At 50.6% G+C, this 16,894-nt stretch overlaps 1 protein-coding gene across 1 annotated transcript in view; it reads left to right on the top strand.

The window, feature by feature from the left end:
* Positions 1 to 16,573, top strand: part of CAPN2 (calpain 2) — a 57,411-nt gene extending 40,838 nt beyond the window's left edge. Inside the window, exons 10-21 of the mRNA XM_058533642.1 lie at positions 109 to 278; positions 2,004 to 2,015; positions 3,091 to 3,302; positions 5,330 to 5,366; positions 6,378 to 6,443; positions 7,726 to 7,783; positions 10,368 to 10,432; positions 11,363 to 11,431; positions 12,010 to 12,088; positions 13,343 to 13,459; positions 13,716 to 13,774; positions 15,565 to 16,573. Coding sequence (XP_058389625.1) covers positions 109 to 278; positions 2,004 to 2,015; positions 3,091 to 3,302; positions 5,330 to 5,366; positions 6,378 to 6,443; positions 7,726 to 7,783; positions 10,368 to 10,432; positions 11,363 to 11,431; positions 12,010 to 12,088; positions 13,343 to 13,459; positions 13,716 to 13,774; positions 15,565 to 15,588 — 968 coding nt within the window. The 3' untranslated portion in view covers positions 15,589 to 16,573. The remainder of the gene's footprint in view (positions 1 to 108; positions 279 to 2,003; positions 2,016 to 3,090; positions 3,303 to 5,329; positions 5,367 to 6,377; positions 6,444 to 7,725; positions 7,784 to 10,367; positions 10,433 to 11,362; positions 11,432 to 12,009; positions 12,089 to 13,342; positions 13,460 to 13,715; positions 13,775 to 15,564) is intronic.
* Positions 16,574 to 16,894: the final 321 nt, after the last annotated feature.

Raw genomic sequence — 16,894 nt, 5'->3', positions numbered from 1 at the left:
CCCCGGAGACCAGGGCTCGCCTCCGAGCTCCTCCTCCCCCATGCACACCTGCTCAGGGCCGGGCTCCTGTGTCCTGGGTGACTGACCCCGGCTCCTCTCTGGCCACAGATACCTTCTGGATGAACCCTCAGTACCTGATCAAGCTGGAGGAGGAGGATGAGGACCAGGAGGACGGGGAGAGCGGCTGCACCTTCCTGGTGGGCCTCATCCAGAAGCACCGGCGGCGCCAGAGGAAGATGGGCGAGGACATGCACACCATTGGCTTTGGCATCTATGAGGTGTGGGGGGGACAGGCGTGGAGGCCCCCGTCCCCTCCTCCTCTGCTCGTCCCAGCCCCTGCGAGGAAGGCCAAGCTCAGAAGCTGAACTGGAGATGGGACCCCAGACAGGGAGACTGGCCGAGGAAAAGCAAAGCCGCAGGCCCTGCCACTCGTAGAAGACTCACTGGGAGGTCCCTGTAGCTGGTCTGTGTCACTGGGAAGTTCCCCCCGCATCCAGCCTCCTGGAAGTCTCACTCTTTCAAATGGCCTCCCTGTCCCTCTGCACAACCCCCCCAGGCCTGGCACTCGGGTTGGCCCGCCAACTCCAAAGATCAGAGGAGACTTAAGCTGAGAACAGAGTGCACTGGCCCCCACCAGGAAATATTGTCGGGGCAGGAAGTGAGCCAGCGGTCCAGCTGGTCAGAGCCCAGCAGAGGTTGGCCTGGAAGGTGGAGAGCTCAGGACAGGGGCACAACTGTCATTATGCTCCCGCCAGGGCTCCGCTGGCTGGAGCCGTGTCCCCACACAGGCCCTCTCGCTGCCCACATGTCCTTTCTCTCCATACGAAATGAAAGAAAAGCCCAGCTCAGCCACAGTCAGAGGGCTGCCGCATTATTGCCGCCTCTCCCCTCTCGGGCTGGGGCAGGGGGAACTGAGCCGTCATGCTGGGCCTCTGTACCCTCCCCACTCCTTTCTGTAGCACAGAAAAGAGCTGCTCACGGCCCTGGGTTAGCAGGGGGGAAGAGGGGAGCAAGGAAGACTTCAGGGCAGGTGAAGTGGGGTGCACTTTGGTTTGATGGGTGGAACCCAGTGATGTGCTAGAGCCAGCCCCCAAAAGCCGAATGGGCCGTTGCTTCCCGGCCCCACTTTCAGTGAGGTCACATTGGCAGCCTCCCATGCTGGGGAGGAGGGAGTATTTATACCTTAGAAATTAGCAGACACCATAAATCTGGGCTCCCACCCTCCCCCGAGAGCTGGTTTCCCAGCACACCACTGGTAGGGGTCAGACAGGGTGTCGGGAGAGGGCTCTCTCTGCTCGCTCGTCACTGGCAATGTGGCCACCACCAATGGGACACTGATCTACCTGTTCACTCACCAAGAAATGGAGTTGTGCCAACACCAGCAGTTCTAAAAACGCAGACAATTCCAAGCCCCTCAGTCTCTGAAATAGGAGCTGAGAACTTCAGATCTCAAAATAGCTTCAAGGAAAATGCAGGCGGAGTTGTGACACAGCCCACCCCCACGCCACTGCCTCATGGGATTTCAGAGCTGCCAAGGGCCCCGGTGATCATTTGGGCCCATTTTAGAGATTAGGAAACAGGCCTAAGAGGGGAAGTGACTTGCCCAAGGAAATACAGGCTGGATGTGGCCGACAGAAGCCTGGAATTGACGCCTGCTGGCTCCTTGCCCAGGGTGCACCCGCCCTGCTCTCCCTGAGTGGAAGGCAGGGTGTGGGCATTGCCACAACTGGCTGGGTGACCTTAGACAAGTCACTTCACAGCTCTGAGCCTGGGTTTTATGCTCTATAAATTAGGAACAGTGCTAAGGGCTCATCCACGTTATTGGGTCATAAGAAGATTTTAACCCTGGGAATGCTTTGAGTTCCTTGGAAAACAATTGCAATATTGACTTAGTTAGAAAGCTACAGAGAAAGCGGGTAGCAAAGGAGACGGCCACAGTGATGGCATTTCCAGATGCAGCTTTCCCGAAGTCTGAGTTAAGCGTGCTCTCCTTTGTCTTGCAGGTTCCGGAGGAGGTACGTCTGGCCTGCATCAGCCCCGTCCCGGGGGGCTCAGGTTCACCACCAAGTAAAAGGCATAGACTGCGGGCCCCGAGGTCTTCTGAAGCCTGGATGGGGGCTGGGGCTGTGAAGGATGAGTCCCCGCTTCCTTTGGGGCCCTGGTGAGGTTGCTCAGGTCCTAGACCCTGCTGGTCTGAGCTCGGAGTGAGGTGTCACAGGCAGTCCCCATGGGGCTTGCTGGCTCCCCATGGCCCGGTAGAGCCTGTGCATGGATTAGTTCTGGGTGGGCGATCTGAGGTCCTGGCACCGCAGGAGGCTCTTCACGGAGTCCTGCAGTGCTCTTGAAACAGGCCTGAAGGGAGAAGAGGAACCCTGCAGATTGTATTATAAGATGATGTGAAAGCACCCAAAGAGGCCTGGACCCAATTCCCAGCTCTGCCATTTGCAGGCTGTGTGACCTTAGACAAGTTACACATCTTCTCTGGACTTCAGTTTCTTTTTCAGTAAAACTGGCAACCATCCGCCTTGCCGGACCGTGGTAGGGATGAATTGAATTACTCGAGAGCGCTTAGTAGGCCCACAGTTAGCATTAACTGATATGAGATGCACAGTAGCAGTGCGGGTCTGTAAAGGCCACAGTTATTCCAGGGGACACAGAGGGCGCTCTGACTCCCCAGCAACACACCTCTGTCAGGCTGACCGCACCTGGTTTAGAAGCGGGGCCCCCTTCTCGGCCCCGGCCCTGTCTTTGCTTTCGTTAGTGTGTCGTCCACCACGTGGAACTAGCCGATTCCTGCCGCGTGCTCTGCAGACATCCCCGAGGGTCGCTTAGAGGAAGGCCGAGCACCTCCACGTGGAGAGAGGGGGTGTCTCTGCAGGCAGAGTCGGGTGATTGTGGCGCCCCCTGCCCCAATCTGCCTGTGCCTCTGACATCCTCAGTGGGCGTTTGTTGCTCTCGGTAGAAAGTTTCCTTTTTCTCTAAAACGATCCAGACGTTATTGCTGCGATCCTTTTATCTGGATGAGTGGAAGTGACGTGGATTTGGAGCCCCCTTGCCCTCTACTCCCACTTGTCTCTGTTTACTCCTCAGTTAAATGGACAGACCAATGTCCACCTCAGCAAAAACTTCTTCCTGACGCACAGAGCCAGGGAGCGGTCGGACACCTTCATCAACCTGCGAGAGGTGCTCAACCGCTTCAAGCTGCCCCCGGGCGAGTACATCCTCGTGCCATCCACCTTTGAGCCCCACAAGGATGGGGACTTCTGCATCCGGGTCTTTTCTGAAAAGAAAGCTGACTACCAGTAGGTCGCTTTGCCCCTTCTTACCCCGCCTCCCCTTCTTCCTATCACTGGCCTGTTCCCGGCCCAGGCAGAGCTCTTTACTCCTCTGAACGTCAGTTTCTTCTTCTGTAACACCTGCCTGCTTTGGAGGGTTAGTGTGGGGATTTGACGTATTGAAGGACTTTTAGTCTGATTCTCAGGTAAGCAACGAAAATAGCCACTCGGGATATTTTTGGTTAGAAAGGGGTGGTGTAGAGCGAATTGCAGAATCTAATTTCACAGTGGGGTCTCTGAATGATCGAGTCGTTATTTTCATTATTGACCCAGATTAGACTCTGTGAAAACAGTCCCATCAGCTGGAGAAAGCTGGGCAGTGCTGGTCTAACCCTTGCTTTCCCAGGTCGCCAGCCTGGGAGAGCCCAGCGTAAGTGACAGTCTCAATGGTCTGTCTCCACAACCTCTCCCCATTACAGTCATAGGTCTCCAGGTCCCTCCCCTCTTCCTTATTGGATCCCAGCTGTTCGAGAACCCTTTTTGGCTGATGCCACTGTCAGCACAGCCTCAGTTCACCATGGCTCCTGTCGCTTTAGGTGCTGCCTCAGCCATGTCTGTTCCATTGGACACTTGATTGCAGGAGACATAATCAGCCTTGGGCAGCTTAAGCGAAAGGAGATTTACTGCAAGGCCACAGGGACTCTAGAACTGATGGGAGGCTGGGGGACCAGATGGGGAAGAGCAGGGACCAAGGATGTGCGGGAGGGCCAGGGTGTGGGGAGCAGGGGACATGGCAACTGCTGTGTCCCCTTTGAACTTGTGCCACGTGCTGAGATCCAGTGACCCAGTAGAGCGTCTGGTGGCCTCTGTAAGCCCGCCTATAGCAGGAAGAGGGCAGTGGGAGAGAGAAGCGGGGAATAACCCGTGCTCGAAGACAATACACGGCAGAGAAATAATTTCCCCTGAGAAGATTAGGGTGCTGGTAAGGTGAGGGAACAGTGCCGGGCAGCTGCAAACCGCTAAATGTCACTACAGTGTGGCTGCAGCTTTCTGGCCACTATAGGTTCTCTTTTTTGCTAAAGCTTCCACGGGAAGGGGACTTTGCTCCAAGCTCTTAGGATCCTTGGAGGAATCTGGTGTGTTCAGCTTACAGTCCCCACTGACAAGGAGATGGGGACAGGACCCAGTGGCATTGGAATTACACTGTCCTGTGTCAACCTCAGGACCCTCCCTGCCAATCACAAGCCACTGTCCCAGGGAAGCCTCCACTCCCTCAATTTTCCTGCTCTCCAGGGAAGCTCCCCACCCTGACGGGACACCCCCAGCCCTCAAAGGTGTCTGACTCCCTTGTCCCAGGATATTAATCCTTCTGTTCCAGATTCTAACCATCAGCAACAAGAGTCCCATATCCTTTCCTCTGCAAGGTGTCGGCACTGCAGAAAGGACTCTCGGGGGCCTGGTGTAGGATGCAGGGGGCCCAGGGAAGACCCTCCTAAGCTTAACTACCCTCACATGGAGCAGAAGGACCCAGCCCTGCACGCAGGACTGTGCATGGGATAAATAACCACTGCCTGAGCTTCAGTTGAAATCACACAGAGGCCTCCACGCTGCCCGCCTGCTCCAGCCCTATCAGAACATGGAGACAGCGGTGTCCGTTGCCTGATTCTCAGGGTGAAACATTTACAATGGCAAAGAGTTTCCAATGGAACTGAAAAGCGGTTCCTCGAGGCCAGGAACTGAGTGAGTGGTACAGACTTCCAGCACCCTGCTACCCAGAAAGGCCGTGCTCTCTGATGAAGACCAACACCTAGTAAACAAAAAAATCTCCGACTCTCCAAGTTGTTTTGGCCATGACTCTCCCTTGGATTATTTCTGCCTAAACTTCTACTATGTAGGGGACAGGTTTTCACAGAAACTTGGGACGCAGAGAAATCCCCTCTGCCCACCCCATGCTGGATTTAACATCAACTTCCATTTTAGCAGGATTTCTGCAACATTTCTTTCCGCCCTCACCTCCCTTCCTACTGTAACACATCATTTCCTTCTGTTTCCAGAGTTGTTGATGATGAAATCGAGGCCAACCTTGAAGAGGTACTTGTAACTCCTTGATTTCTACCCACTCTGTCCTGGACACCCCAGAGCAGAGGGACAAAAATAATCTCAAGGGTTTAGGAGGCCCCCAGGGCTTCATGAACACAGCTTGAAACTAAGAACACAGCCATGCCCCGGGACTCCACGAGTGCCTCCTGCACCGGCTCTGGCCACCGCCTTGGGCCTGGGCAGTCCCCTGCCCATTAGGGTGGAGTTAGCCCGTGTGCGCGTGGGGTGTTGTGGAGAGGGACGGGACACCAATGCTGCACGGATCGTGCAACGTTCTCGTCACACGCCTTTCTGGGCCTCAGTTTTCTCATCTATACAATGAAACCACTGGATGACAGGATTTCTCAGGTTGCCCAGAGTTCTAAGCGTTGTGATTCAGTGGTAAATCCTGAGGGGCTTTGAGGGATACAACTGAATAATTTCAAACTAGGCCCAGCCATAACAAATCCAAAGTCAAGGAAGGACGACACCACAGAGGAAGAGGAAGGACCTCTTCCCGCTGTCCCAGGACCTGAGTGGCTTGGTAATCGTTGGCTCCTCAGTTGCAGAAGCTCTGTGCTTGTCCTGTGTCCTCAGTAAGAGACCCAACAATTTCAAAGAGCCTCATGGGCTGTGCTCATTAGCCACTGTCAAAATCCTTCTAGAACATTCCACCTAGTCTTTTTGCTTCTGAATCCCCATTAGAGTAGATCATAAAAGGCCATTTTGGTTGAATGGTAGAGAAGATACCTATGTAAGAAATTCGAGTGTAACTCCTTCTCACATAGTTTCTATTCCCTCTCGTGTGTTTTAACTAGAAAAAACATTTCTTGTATTAATTCTTCACACCATCATTTATCTCAATCCCAGTAACCTTAGAATTCAGGCCCAAGAAGTGGAGAAGGGGAACCGTGATGGGGGAGGGGCAGCTGCCCGGGGAGGGAGGGAGGGAGGGCAGCCAGGCCCCCTGGTGTCATTCTTTGCTCCGTCCGTTGTTTCTTACCTCTGTGCCTCACCTTCCAGACTGACGTCAGCGAGGAAGACATTGATGATGGATTCAGGAGGCTCTTTGCCCAGCTGGCGGGGGAGGTATGTGTTCCCCACATCTCTGTTATGTACTCTGCTTGATGCAAAGGAATAGACAGTCTCTGTCCTCAAGGAGCCTTGAATTTAAAGGGGGAGAGGAAACAAACAACAAAAGCAAAGAGGAACTGCAAATTAACTCAGACTTCTGCTCAGATTCCTTGCCCACATCCTCCCTAGGACATTGGTACATTGCCAAGGCTTCCATTCTCATCGTCCCTCTGGCTCTGCGTTCCTCCTGCCTTAGGATCCTTGGCCTCACCTTGTGGCTGTTTTCTTTCCTTGGTTCCACTCGACTAAGACATGGAACTCGGCCCCTTATCCTTGACTTCCACAAAAATATTTGGGGAGACAGAAGGGTTTTAAATCTCAAGAATGCAAGCAACTTACAACAGGGTATTAGACTTCCCTGTTCTTAAAAAAAAATCCCTCAACCATTTAGGCTTTATTCTGCTACAAATTATTCAGCTTTCTTCCTTTCCAACAACTCCAAGAAAAGTCATCCTCCATATAACGGAGGATCTAGCTCTCTCCAGTGTCCACCATGGAGCTCATCTGGGCCTGCTCATCAAAGTGCTCCAGCAGGTGCTGTCTGTACCACCTGCCTGCCTCCAGCCCTCCCTCCTGGTTTCTAAGGGAAGGGGACACCATGGAGACTTATTTCCCCACTGATAGAATCATACACACACACCTTCCCCAAGGAGGCAAGAATGACTGCAGTCAATCTTGGTCTTAAACGAGGGGGCTTGTCCCCAGCTACACAACATGTGTGAGTGAACAGAGGCACGTGAGCCACCTCTGAGGAACCCTGGCATAATGGACCGTAGAGAAAGCGCTGGGACAGTTCTTGGAGACAGCTGGTTCTAACCAGCTTTACAGGAAGCCAGATCTGAATTTCACAGTGTGAGGAAAGCATGCTGGATGGGAGGGATGGTCTGAGTGAACTAAGTCAAGTAAGACCACAGACATGGGCAGATTGGAGAATTTAGTCTGCGTATTCTGTACGGCAAAGAACTGGTGAATGAACGTTACCCAGAGCATGTGGTACATTACAAGGCTCTATCTAAAACACGGGCTATTGGCAGTGCTACTCGAAGTGCGTTGTGGGGACAGCAGCAGCATCTCCTGGGGGCTTGTTGGAAATGCACATTCATAGACGCCAGCCCAGATCTGCCTAATGCCCCTCACACGGGCTTGGCCGGGGCAGGCATCCATTACACGGGTGCCGCTCCGTGCTTCGTGCAGCTCCAAGGGAGCCAGTAACGATGCTCTGGTTCCGTGTCCACAGGATGCAGAGATTTCTGCCTTCGAGTTGCAGACCATCTTGAGACGAGTTCTAGCAAAGCGTAAGTATCCCCTCCTTGCAAATCCCTCATCCTGCTCCTTCTGCTGCGGACGCAAGGGAACATGGGAATCCTTCCTCTTCCATGTCTTGGCTGCTGTGGCTTCACCATCACTCCCTACTCCCATGTAAATACCACGGCCACCGCCACCACCAAAGTAGATGAAGGAGGTTCTATTTGATGTGATAAAAAGAAGAAAGGTTTCCGGGGTCTAGAGATCAAAGATTACATCCAGGTTTTCAATACTGACTAACTCTGTGATCTAAACCAAGGTATATAACCTCTCTGAGTCTTGTTTCCTTATCTGCGTAATAGGCCTATTACTACTTACCTCTTAGGAGTGGTTGAAGTCTTAAATGAGATAACATGTAGAAATTGCCGAGCACAAAGCCTGCGCTCCATAAATAGTTGCTATTATCATGATTCATTGGTAAGAAAAGGCTGAGTCAGCTCAGATAATCAGAGCCAGAAGGCATTCTCAAGCCCCTGAATTCCCTGGCTGTATATAGCAGGGAACCATTGATAGTGATGACATCTCACTGATTAGCCAGAATGGAAAAATAAATGGACCATCGTATACTCAAACTAAGTGAATGGTGTTCAACTCTCAAATGTGTGTTTAAATGAGCCCAATCTGACCAGTTCTTTACTGGGAGAAATGTCACTTCATTTGAGGCAATGGGCTAGGCAGGTGACTTCAAGGCTCCAGAAATGGCTGCTCTCAGCCCAGGCTGTAGGGTTTCCACAAAGAATAAATACAACTGGATAGAGACTTGAGAAGGAGCTAGGGAGCCATGCTTCTCACAAACCTTTTCAGCTTGTAACTATTTCTTAAGCAAAAAATATCAAAGCAGGGGCCAGCCCCACAGTGTAGTGGTTAAGTTCAGCATGCTCCACTTTGGCAGCTGAGGTTGGCGGGTTCAGATCCCGGGTGCGGACCTACACCACTCATCAGCCATGCTGAGGCAGTTACCCACATACAAAGTAGAGGAAGACTGGCACAGATGTTAGCTCAGGGCTAATCTTCTTCAAGCAAAAAGAGGAAGATTGGCAACAGATGTTAGCTCAGGGCCGATCTCGCTCACCGAAAAAAAAATATATATATATATCAGAGCAAATATCACTTGCCCACTATTGATCTCCAGGAGGGAGAAACACACACACACGCGCGTATATTTTTTCCTCCTCAAATGATCACAAGAAAACGTGCTGCCTTTGATAAGATAGCAGTCCACTGAGCAGGAGTTTGTACAATATCAAAAGTTACAAGCCTGTATCAGAAACAAACGCGTATGTTGTCGTGTCCTGAATATCAGCGCTGTGGATCATCTCTAGAATCTCACGGCCTTCAAAGATGGCCTCTGGCCTAACCCTATGAGATAAAAGTAAATCCTCCTTTTAGAGCCAAAGAAGAGTCCAGGGCCAGCTGGGTCTTCCATCCCGGTGAACGTGAACCACGCGCATTTCACAGGGACCAAATATAGCTGGTTCTTGCCCTGTGGCCACCGAACAAATGGCTGTATTAGAGCTTCTGTGATTCCCAGAGCTCCCGACCAGGGGGTGGGAACGGCCAGGCACGGCCAGTCCAGTGCCGGACTTCTCTGAGGCAGGCCTGGCCCTTGCTCTCCCTCCTCTAGTCTGGGGAGAGGACAAGATGATGGTGTTTACCCTTGAGGCCACCAGGCACAAGTGAGGTCATTCAGATGTGTGGCCGTCACGAGCCCAAGGAGACGAAAGCCCCATTGTTTCTCCCCAGATGGAGGGTGGGGGTGGGGGCAGGGAGGAATCAGGCCAGGCTCGATTCAGCCGCTCCTTGTTGGGGGAGCAGCATTTGCTTCACTGGTGCCTCTGAGCTCGGTCCCCTCCCCCGGCTGCCTAGTAACTGCTGCCTTCTGCCCAAGTGTCCCACACGCAGCCTCATGCCCACACCCAAGGAGGGGTCGGTGCCCAGGTGGCAGCTTTGAGACAGGTTAGGTTATAACCTTTCACAAGGACATGACAAAACAGGGGGCTCCTTATGAAGTCTGTAGGGAACCAGATTCACGTTTATGACAAGGGTCTTATACCCCCTGCCGATCCCCAGTGAGACAGGACTCGCCCAGTAGAGCACAGTGGGTCCGGATGGCTTCCGGGACCTCAGGCTTCTCAATGCGCTGGGGACACGGATGCTCCGTCAATGCCTGCAGACAGAGGGTTCAGGTAAACCTCTTCCTGTCACAGGTCCCAGCCTAGCATGAACTCACGTGCCCTGTGCTTTTCATTTCCCTGCCTGATGACCACAGGCAACTTTGCACCCTGTGAGCACTTAGAGACCCAGTCATTTATCATTCTTTTATTTATTTACTTAAAAAGCACTTATTAGAACCCTGTTCGCCCGTGGCAAATCTATAAAGAAGTCAGGCAAATTTTACACATCCTCTGTACTGTCCCAGTAGGGTAGCCAGTAGCCAGATATGGCGATTTAAAATAATTTAAGTGACTACTGTTTTGGAGGGTGCAGATATAGAACATTTCCATCATCATAGAAAGTTCTATGAGACAGTGCTGCTCTAGGGGATTTTCCAGTCACACTTACTTTGTCTTCCAGGCCAAGATATCAAGTCAGATGGCTTCAGCATCGAGACCTGCAAAATCATGGTTGACATGCTAGATGTATCCTTTCGTGTGCTCCGGAGAACAGAGGCTGGAGGAGTGGGAAACCTCACTCCAGAAAGATTCAAACACACTGCCCTCCAGAATGGCCGGCTGTACCCGGCTTGCTGACGTGCTATAAGGCTGTTGTCACTGCTGACCTCCCTTACTCAGGAAATAGGCTCAGCGTGCAGGTCAGCCAGCTTCCCTGGGCAAGTGCTGGAAATTTCGGACAGCACACCTGCCATCCTCTGCCCAAAGCAGCTTGGATGTTTTTCCTGAGTGACAGTGTGTCCACTGCTTCCTCTAGGAAAATAGTCCCTAAACCATGATATTTCTGATGTGAATCTGTTTTCTCTGGTCATGATTTTCTTGATTTGTAGAGCTGGGGTCTGCCTTCCATGAGCATTCTCCTTCCCTGTGCTCTGGCTCCTTCCTATGCCACCCACCTGGCCGTGAGGCAGACTAAACTGGGACTAACATCCATGTCCACCTTGTTCCTGATGCTTGCTGAGAAGGGCTGGCCAGAGATGGACTAAGCTTCTAGCAGGTTTTGTCTATTGGCTTATGGCACCCACTGTGTAGGTTCCCCCACAAAAGGCCTCTTAGAAATACTCCAAACAGTACTCCCCAAATCACCAAGGGGCCAGCCATTAGGAGCCCTCTGAAGCCCTCTGCATGTCATCCGATAGCTCATTTTTAGCAGGATCTGGCGCCCCCACAGCACCCCTGGACCAAACAGCAAGCCGAGTCAGGGGGAACCAGCAGGTCTCTATCTGGCCCTTCCTCCTGCCCATAGATGCAGGTTTGGCCAACATGAGAAGCAGGACAAGGGTCTTTCTGCAAGAGCTCCTTGTGAACATGCTGTGGGTACCACAATAAGAGGACAAACCAGGTGACACGAGGCCCACCTGAACCCAGACTCTGGGAGCTTCCCTTAACTGAGGGCAGTCGGATGGGACCGGTAAGCTGGGGCTGAAGGAGTTCTACATCCTTTGGACGAAGATTCAGAAATACCAAGTAAGAGCCCAGGGGGCCAGAGGGTAGGGCGGGGTGGGTCTGTATTGGGAACATGCTGCGCATAGACCTCTGGAGGCAGCAACTCTTTAGGAGGGTGGAGGGACCTTTCCAAGGGGATGGGGATTTTCCCATAATGGAGCTCAGGGTGAGGGAAGACAGGGCGGGGTCAACGCAAATAGAAAGAACAAGGACTTTGCAAGTTAAGTGTCTGCTCCCTGCCTTCGCCTCATTATTGACGGGCTATGGGGTCATCTAAAAGCCACCATCAAGTGTCCTGAAGAGGCTGTGTAGCCTCTTGTCGCCTGGATTTTTGACAGTCCAAGTACAAAAATTACACAGACAGTAACATGGGCCCGTGGTAGTTGGCTAGATGATTTGATGGGCATCTTTACAAACCAGCTCACAGGGAGGCAAAATGCTATTAGCTATTTAAGGCAGAAATATTGATGACTCTTCTAAGGCCAAACTAGAGGCAGGGAGCTGGAAAAACTTCATCCCCACTGGGCACACAGCACAGAGGTGACTTGCCACCTGCTACGCTCCAGGCCATGGTTTTATAACTATTTTGCATGTTCCAGAAAATTTACCGGGAAATCGATGTGGACAGGTCTGGTACCATGAACTCCTATGAGATGCGGAGAGCATTGGAAGAAGCAGGTAACCCTCGTGACTGTATTTTCTTCTTTTGTTTTATCCGTGGAGTGTATGAACACTTATTCTGTACCATACATTACAAAGTGGTAAGCTATGAAATAAAGCAGGGGCTGGTTCAATACAGACACATTCTTTTCATTCCCCTTTTAAAGACTTACTGGTAAAATAAAATGCAGTCCAGAACGTTCTGGCCATTAAGCCTTCTTGAATCGAAGTTTCCTTCTGAGCGGCCTGGCAGGTCAAGCCCACAAAGCTAGTTCTTAAGCAGACTCCCCCCAGTGCCTCCTTTCTGGTGCAGGGTTGGTTGGGCAGAAGTGGGAGGGCTCATCTCCACGGTGGGATAAGTCTCTAGCAGAATGTGATCTCAGTAAAAAGGACAACAGCTGTGGGAGACCAGCAGAGCGCGAGACTGGTATGCTTTGGGGACAGATATGATAACGTGAGGTTGTTCATTGTATTAGCTGGGATATAATACCACAGCAGAGACCCCAAATGACTGGTCTAAACAAGGTACATCCTCCTCTCACATGGCAGTCCAAGCTCAGGCAGTCCAAGGCTGGGGCGGTGCCTCCTGCTGTCAGGGACCCAGGCTGCTTCTCATGTTGCGTCACCAGCCTTAGAGTGTTGCCCTTATCCGTGGGATAAGGGTGGCCTGCCACCATAACCACGTTCTGGCAACAGGTTGACGGAAGGAGGGAAAGGTGGACTCCTTGCCTTTGAGAGCACATGTCACTCTACACACACATCCCACAGCCAGAAGTTAGTCACAAGGCCTCAGATGGCTACACTGGAGGCTGGGAAATGCAGTCTTGATTCTAGGCAGCCACAGCCCATTAAAAATTCTCTTGCTATGGGAAAAGGGAGAATCAGTATTAGTTTACCATGAACAGTTTCTGCCACATACATCCAGGAAGAACCTAGTCTCCCAGATGATTCAGAGCTAAATAAACAAACAGAGAAGGAAGTCTGGTTAACAGCATGACGCAAGCAGCGTGACCATGAAAGTAGGAACATCAAGAAAATCTTCCATGTCAGTCAGTAAGGAGACAGGCAGGGTGAAGGTGAACAGTTTAGAAACAGAAGCAATGGCAGAAGGCACTGGCTTTGCAAAATAAAATCAGCCTTATAGAAGAGCAGCCAAGGGACGAAAGCAGTTATAATTATGTATAATTGCCTCGTCAGTCCCATAACCGTGAAGAGAGCTCCAGGGTGCAATCTGATACTCAGCAACCAGTTTGCCTGTTTGTTTAACTTCAGGTTTCAAGCTGCCCTGTCAACTCCACCAAGTCATCGTGGCTCGGTTCGCAGATGACGAGCTCATCATCGATTTTGATAATTTCGTTCGGTGTTTGGTTCGACTGGAGACGCTATTCAGTAAGTGGGTATTTGGGGAAAGACCCATTTCGGTTCCTCGGTGTTCAAATGGCTTGCCTTTCCACCACCGGTGCAATCATCTGAGCCAGAGATGTGTCTGTCCGGTTGAGAATGAAAATCCTTCTTTAATTTGGGGAAGGAGGGAAGAAATGATAGCTTGTGACATTCACTGAAATCAGCTGCCAAATCGGGGAGGCGGATAAGGTGGTCTCTGTTTAGCTCACTCACGTATGACATCCTCTTTCTTCCTCTGCAGAGATATTTAAGCAGCTGGACCCCGAGAATACTGGCACGATAGAGCTCGACCTTATCTCTGTGAGTCAGCTGCTTACACCAACCCCCTCGCTCCTGAGGGGATGGGGGATGGGGTGGGGGGCACCTATGACTTATTGACTTCCTCTGTAGAACTTTCTTTAAGACTCTTTTGGTCTGTCAGGGCTAGACCTGTAAATGGTTACAAGATCCCACAATGCACTTTTATTTGCTCGTTTCCCAACTACCTATTGGTTCTTGAGTCCAAGAAAACACACCTGGTCCCTCCTCCCATGAGCTTTGCCTTGAGTGTAGCACAAGGTTAAAATAAGAAGAGGGTGGCTGCAGATCCTTCTTAGGAAATCAACTGCTAATTAGCTTGCATGGGAGAAGGTGCTTATAGAGAAACCCTTTGGATGAAATTCCAGTGGGTTTTGGGAAGATCTGTCATTCTTGAAACAGACCTACTTAAAATACTTTCTGAGCAAATTTCTTTTCTCTCCCTCCTCCCCCTTTAAAATAAAACGAACAGTAATAAATAAGCTTGCCATATATAATTATTGTGCCCATGTGTCTGGAACCCCAGCAATGCCCGCCTCTGAAATGATGTCAATCCAAGTGAAGTTGGTTGACCAGTTCCACAAAGTGCAAAATGTTCTCTTGTCATCCCGATGACAGCAAGTGCTCTCACTTCAAAGAAAGAAGCCAGCGGGGGTCTACTTGCTTCAGCACCTGGCTGCGGTCTGCATTTCCTCTTTCCTCGGGGGAACTGAGCTTGCAGTGGCACAGGCTACAGAGGGCTGGGTCAGGTGGCCGGCGCTGGGTGGGAAGGACAAAGTCCCTATGTACCAGAAAGGAGCCAAGTCATAAGAAGGACAAGTATAAGGGACTTGCGACTCCTTTCCTTGAATTTTGAACTCGGGAGGAAGCCAGCAGCTAAATAGCTCTTATGCTCTGCTATTATGTGTTATAAGGTATCTTTAGTCCACTGAAAATGTATTTTGGCTGGTTACAAATAACACTAACTTGCTTAAAACACTGTGTAGCCTAGGAAATATCCCTACCCTGAGATTACAATCTAAAGTAGAGGCGATACAATAGTGACATAAAATTTGCCATATGGTAAGTTCTGGAAACTCTAGCCTCTTTATCATTCTTGCTGGATGTCCTTTTCCTGCCCAGCTCCCACCAGTCTATGCTGGCTGGCCGACTCCATCCACTCCTCCCCACCTCCTCTGAGACGGATCTCACCCATTGGCTTTCCCTGCTATTCTAGGCCTGACTTTCATGGGTCCCTGGAGACCTGCGTCTTTGCTACTAGTCTTTGCTAAGGACGAGCAACGTCAAGAAAATCTCCCCTTCCGTGCGCAGTGATCTCAGCCCTGGCTGCAGGTTACGTCACCTGGGGAGCCTTGCCAAGTTCCTGCTGTCCACGCCCATCCCTGACCTGTTCAATCGGAATCTGATTTACGGTTCCCAGATCACTCCAATATAGAACCAAGGGTGAAAACCACTAGTTTAGGCATAGCCACACCCCAAACTAACAGCTGCTGTGACACTCTGGGGTCGAGACGCGAAAATGCGAATCTGTATGTTGTCTGAGTTTCACGTGTCATGTTATGTCAGTCAATCCTGTAATCTGATTCATGACCACCTGATTCAAATAACACGCAGACCACTGACCTGTAAAAAGCTAGATTCAGGGAGAAAAAATGTGAGTTAGTGCGCTGATCTCTCTTAACCCTTGATCAGGTTTTCTGGTACAACCATCAATCTTTCAGAGTAACCTACGTGCTTAAATAGCCCTTATTTTTAAAAATGGTCACTCAACTGATTTTTTTTCTTCCCCACAGTGGCTCTGTTTCTCAGTCCTTTGAAGTCATAACTAATCTGCCTGAAGACTTCTCATGGAAGAAAATCAGCCAAGGACTCGGCTTCTACAGAGAAATCTTTTATCTGGACTTTGAAATTATGGGAACATTTACTTAGACTGCTGATTATAGCTGAACATCGTGATATTATTTGAGATAGAACTTTCAGATATCAGAGTAAAAGATTTGCTTATCATTATAATAAATGCAAGTGATCGCTTAGCATTTGATAAGCTCAAAGAAAGCTTTAAATCTGTAAATAGAATACACTTTTTACTCTTACACACTTCCCTGTTTATAGCAATATTAAACCAGGAAAAAATGCAGGGAGGTATTTCACAGCTGAGCAAACATTAGGCCCATCTCAAAGGACACAAGGTCCTTGCCGGGAGTATTTAAAGCAACTTCACGTCTAAAGCCGCAGCTGTGGCTTGCACCAAACAGCCGTTTGGTGTTACCAGATACCAAGGGAATGGGTTACCATTTCCTGTAAGCAATATGGAAAATATGATGCATCTCAAAGTCATCTTGTCGAGGCATCAAAGGGTCCAGGAGAGAAAGCACACCTCTGTCATTTGGGTTAAACAAGAGACAGATTTTATAAAATTCATTGGTTAACAGTAAGTCGTTGTTCTTAGACTCAAGTCCTTGAGCACGTCTGGTCTTACACGCTGTGTTCTCCATCCTGAAGGGGTTCTCCTCTTGGTCAGCTGAAGCAGGACCCCGAAACCGGGAGTCCAGTTTGCAAGCCAATCGTGATGTGAGACAAAACAAGCCATTTGCTGCCTGCCTCAAAGCTTCTCGAACGCCACCACCTCTGCTGTCTGTGCATGGAGTCGGGGACCATCGTATGGGAGTACCTGTGGAAACGACCCAGGCTTGTTTCCTGGCTTCACCTTGGGAGAATGCTAGCGACATTATAAAAATATTGCCTTGTTGCCTTATCTCCTTCCAAACGTACTGTTTAAATAAAGAGTCGCCCGGGCAATGGCGCGCCGTGCTGTCCTTCCTGGAGGGGCCCGGTGTGCGGTTTCTGAGCACACCCAGGTACAGCCTGCCTCCACTTCCACAAGGGGTGCTACCTCTGTAAAGCCTCGGATTGCGAGGAAAAGGCAGCTTACCTATCATTTCAGTGTGGAACTATAAACTTTTTAAATCCAATTCAGAAGCTCTGATAATTGACCATAAAGTAGGCACGGCTGTAATTTCCACAGCTTCTTGGTCTCTCTTAAGGAGGCACAGGCAAGGTCCCTGCTCACCTGCCACCTAAATGTCACTTTGGCGGGCTCCTGCTGGTGCAGGGGACAAGAAA

This window comes from Diceros bicornis, chromosome 38, assembly GCF_020826845.1.
Source record: "Diceros bicornis minor isolate mBicDic1 chromosome 38, mDicBic1.mat.cur, whole genome shotgun sequence".
Taxonomy (NCBI): domain Eukaryota; kingdom Metazoa; phylum Chordata; class Mammalia; order Perissodactyla; family Rhinocerotidae; genus Diceros; species Diceros bicornis.
The sequence above is the reverse complement of the archived record's forward strand: the minus strand, read 5'-3'. Positions and strand labels throughout refer to the sequence as shown.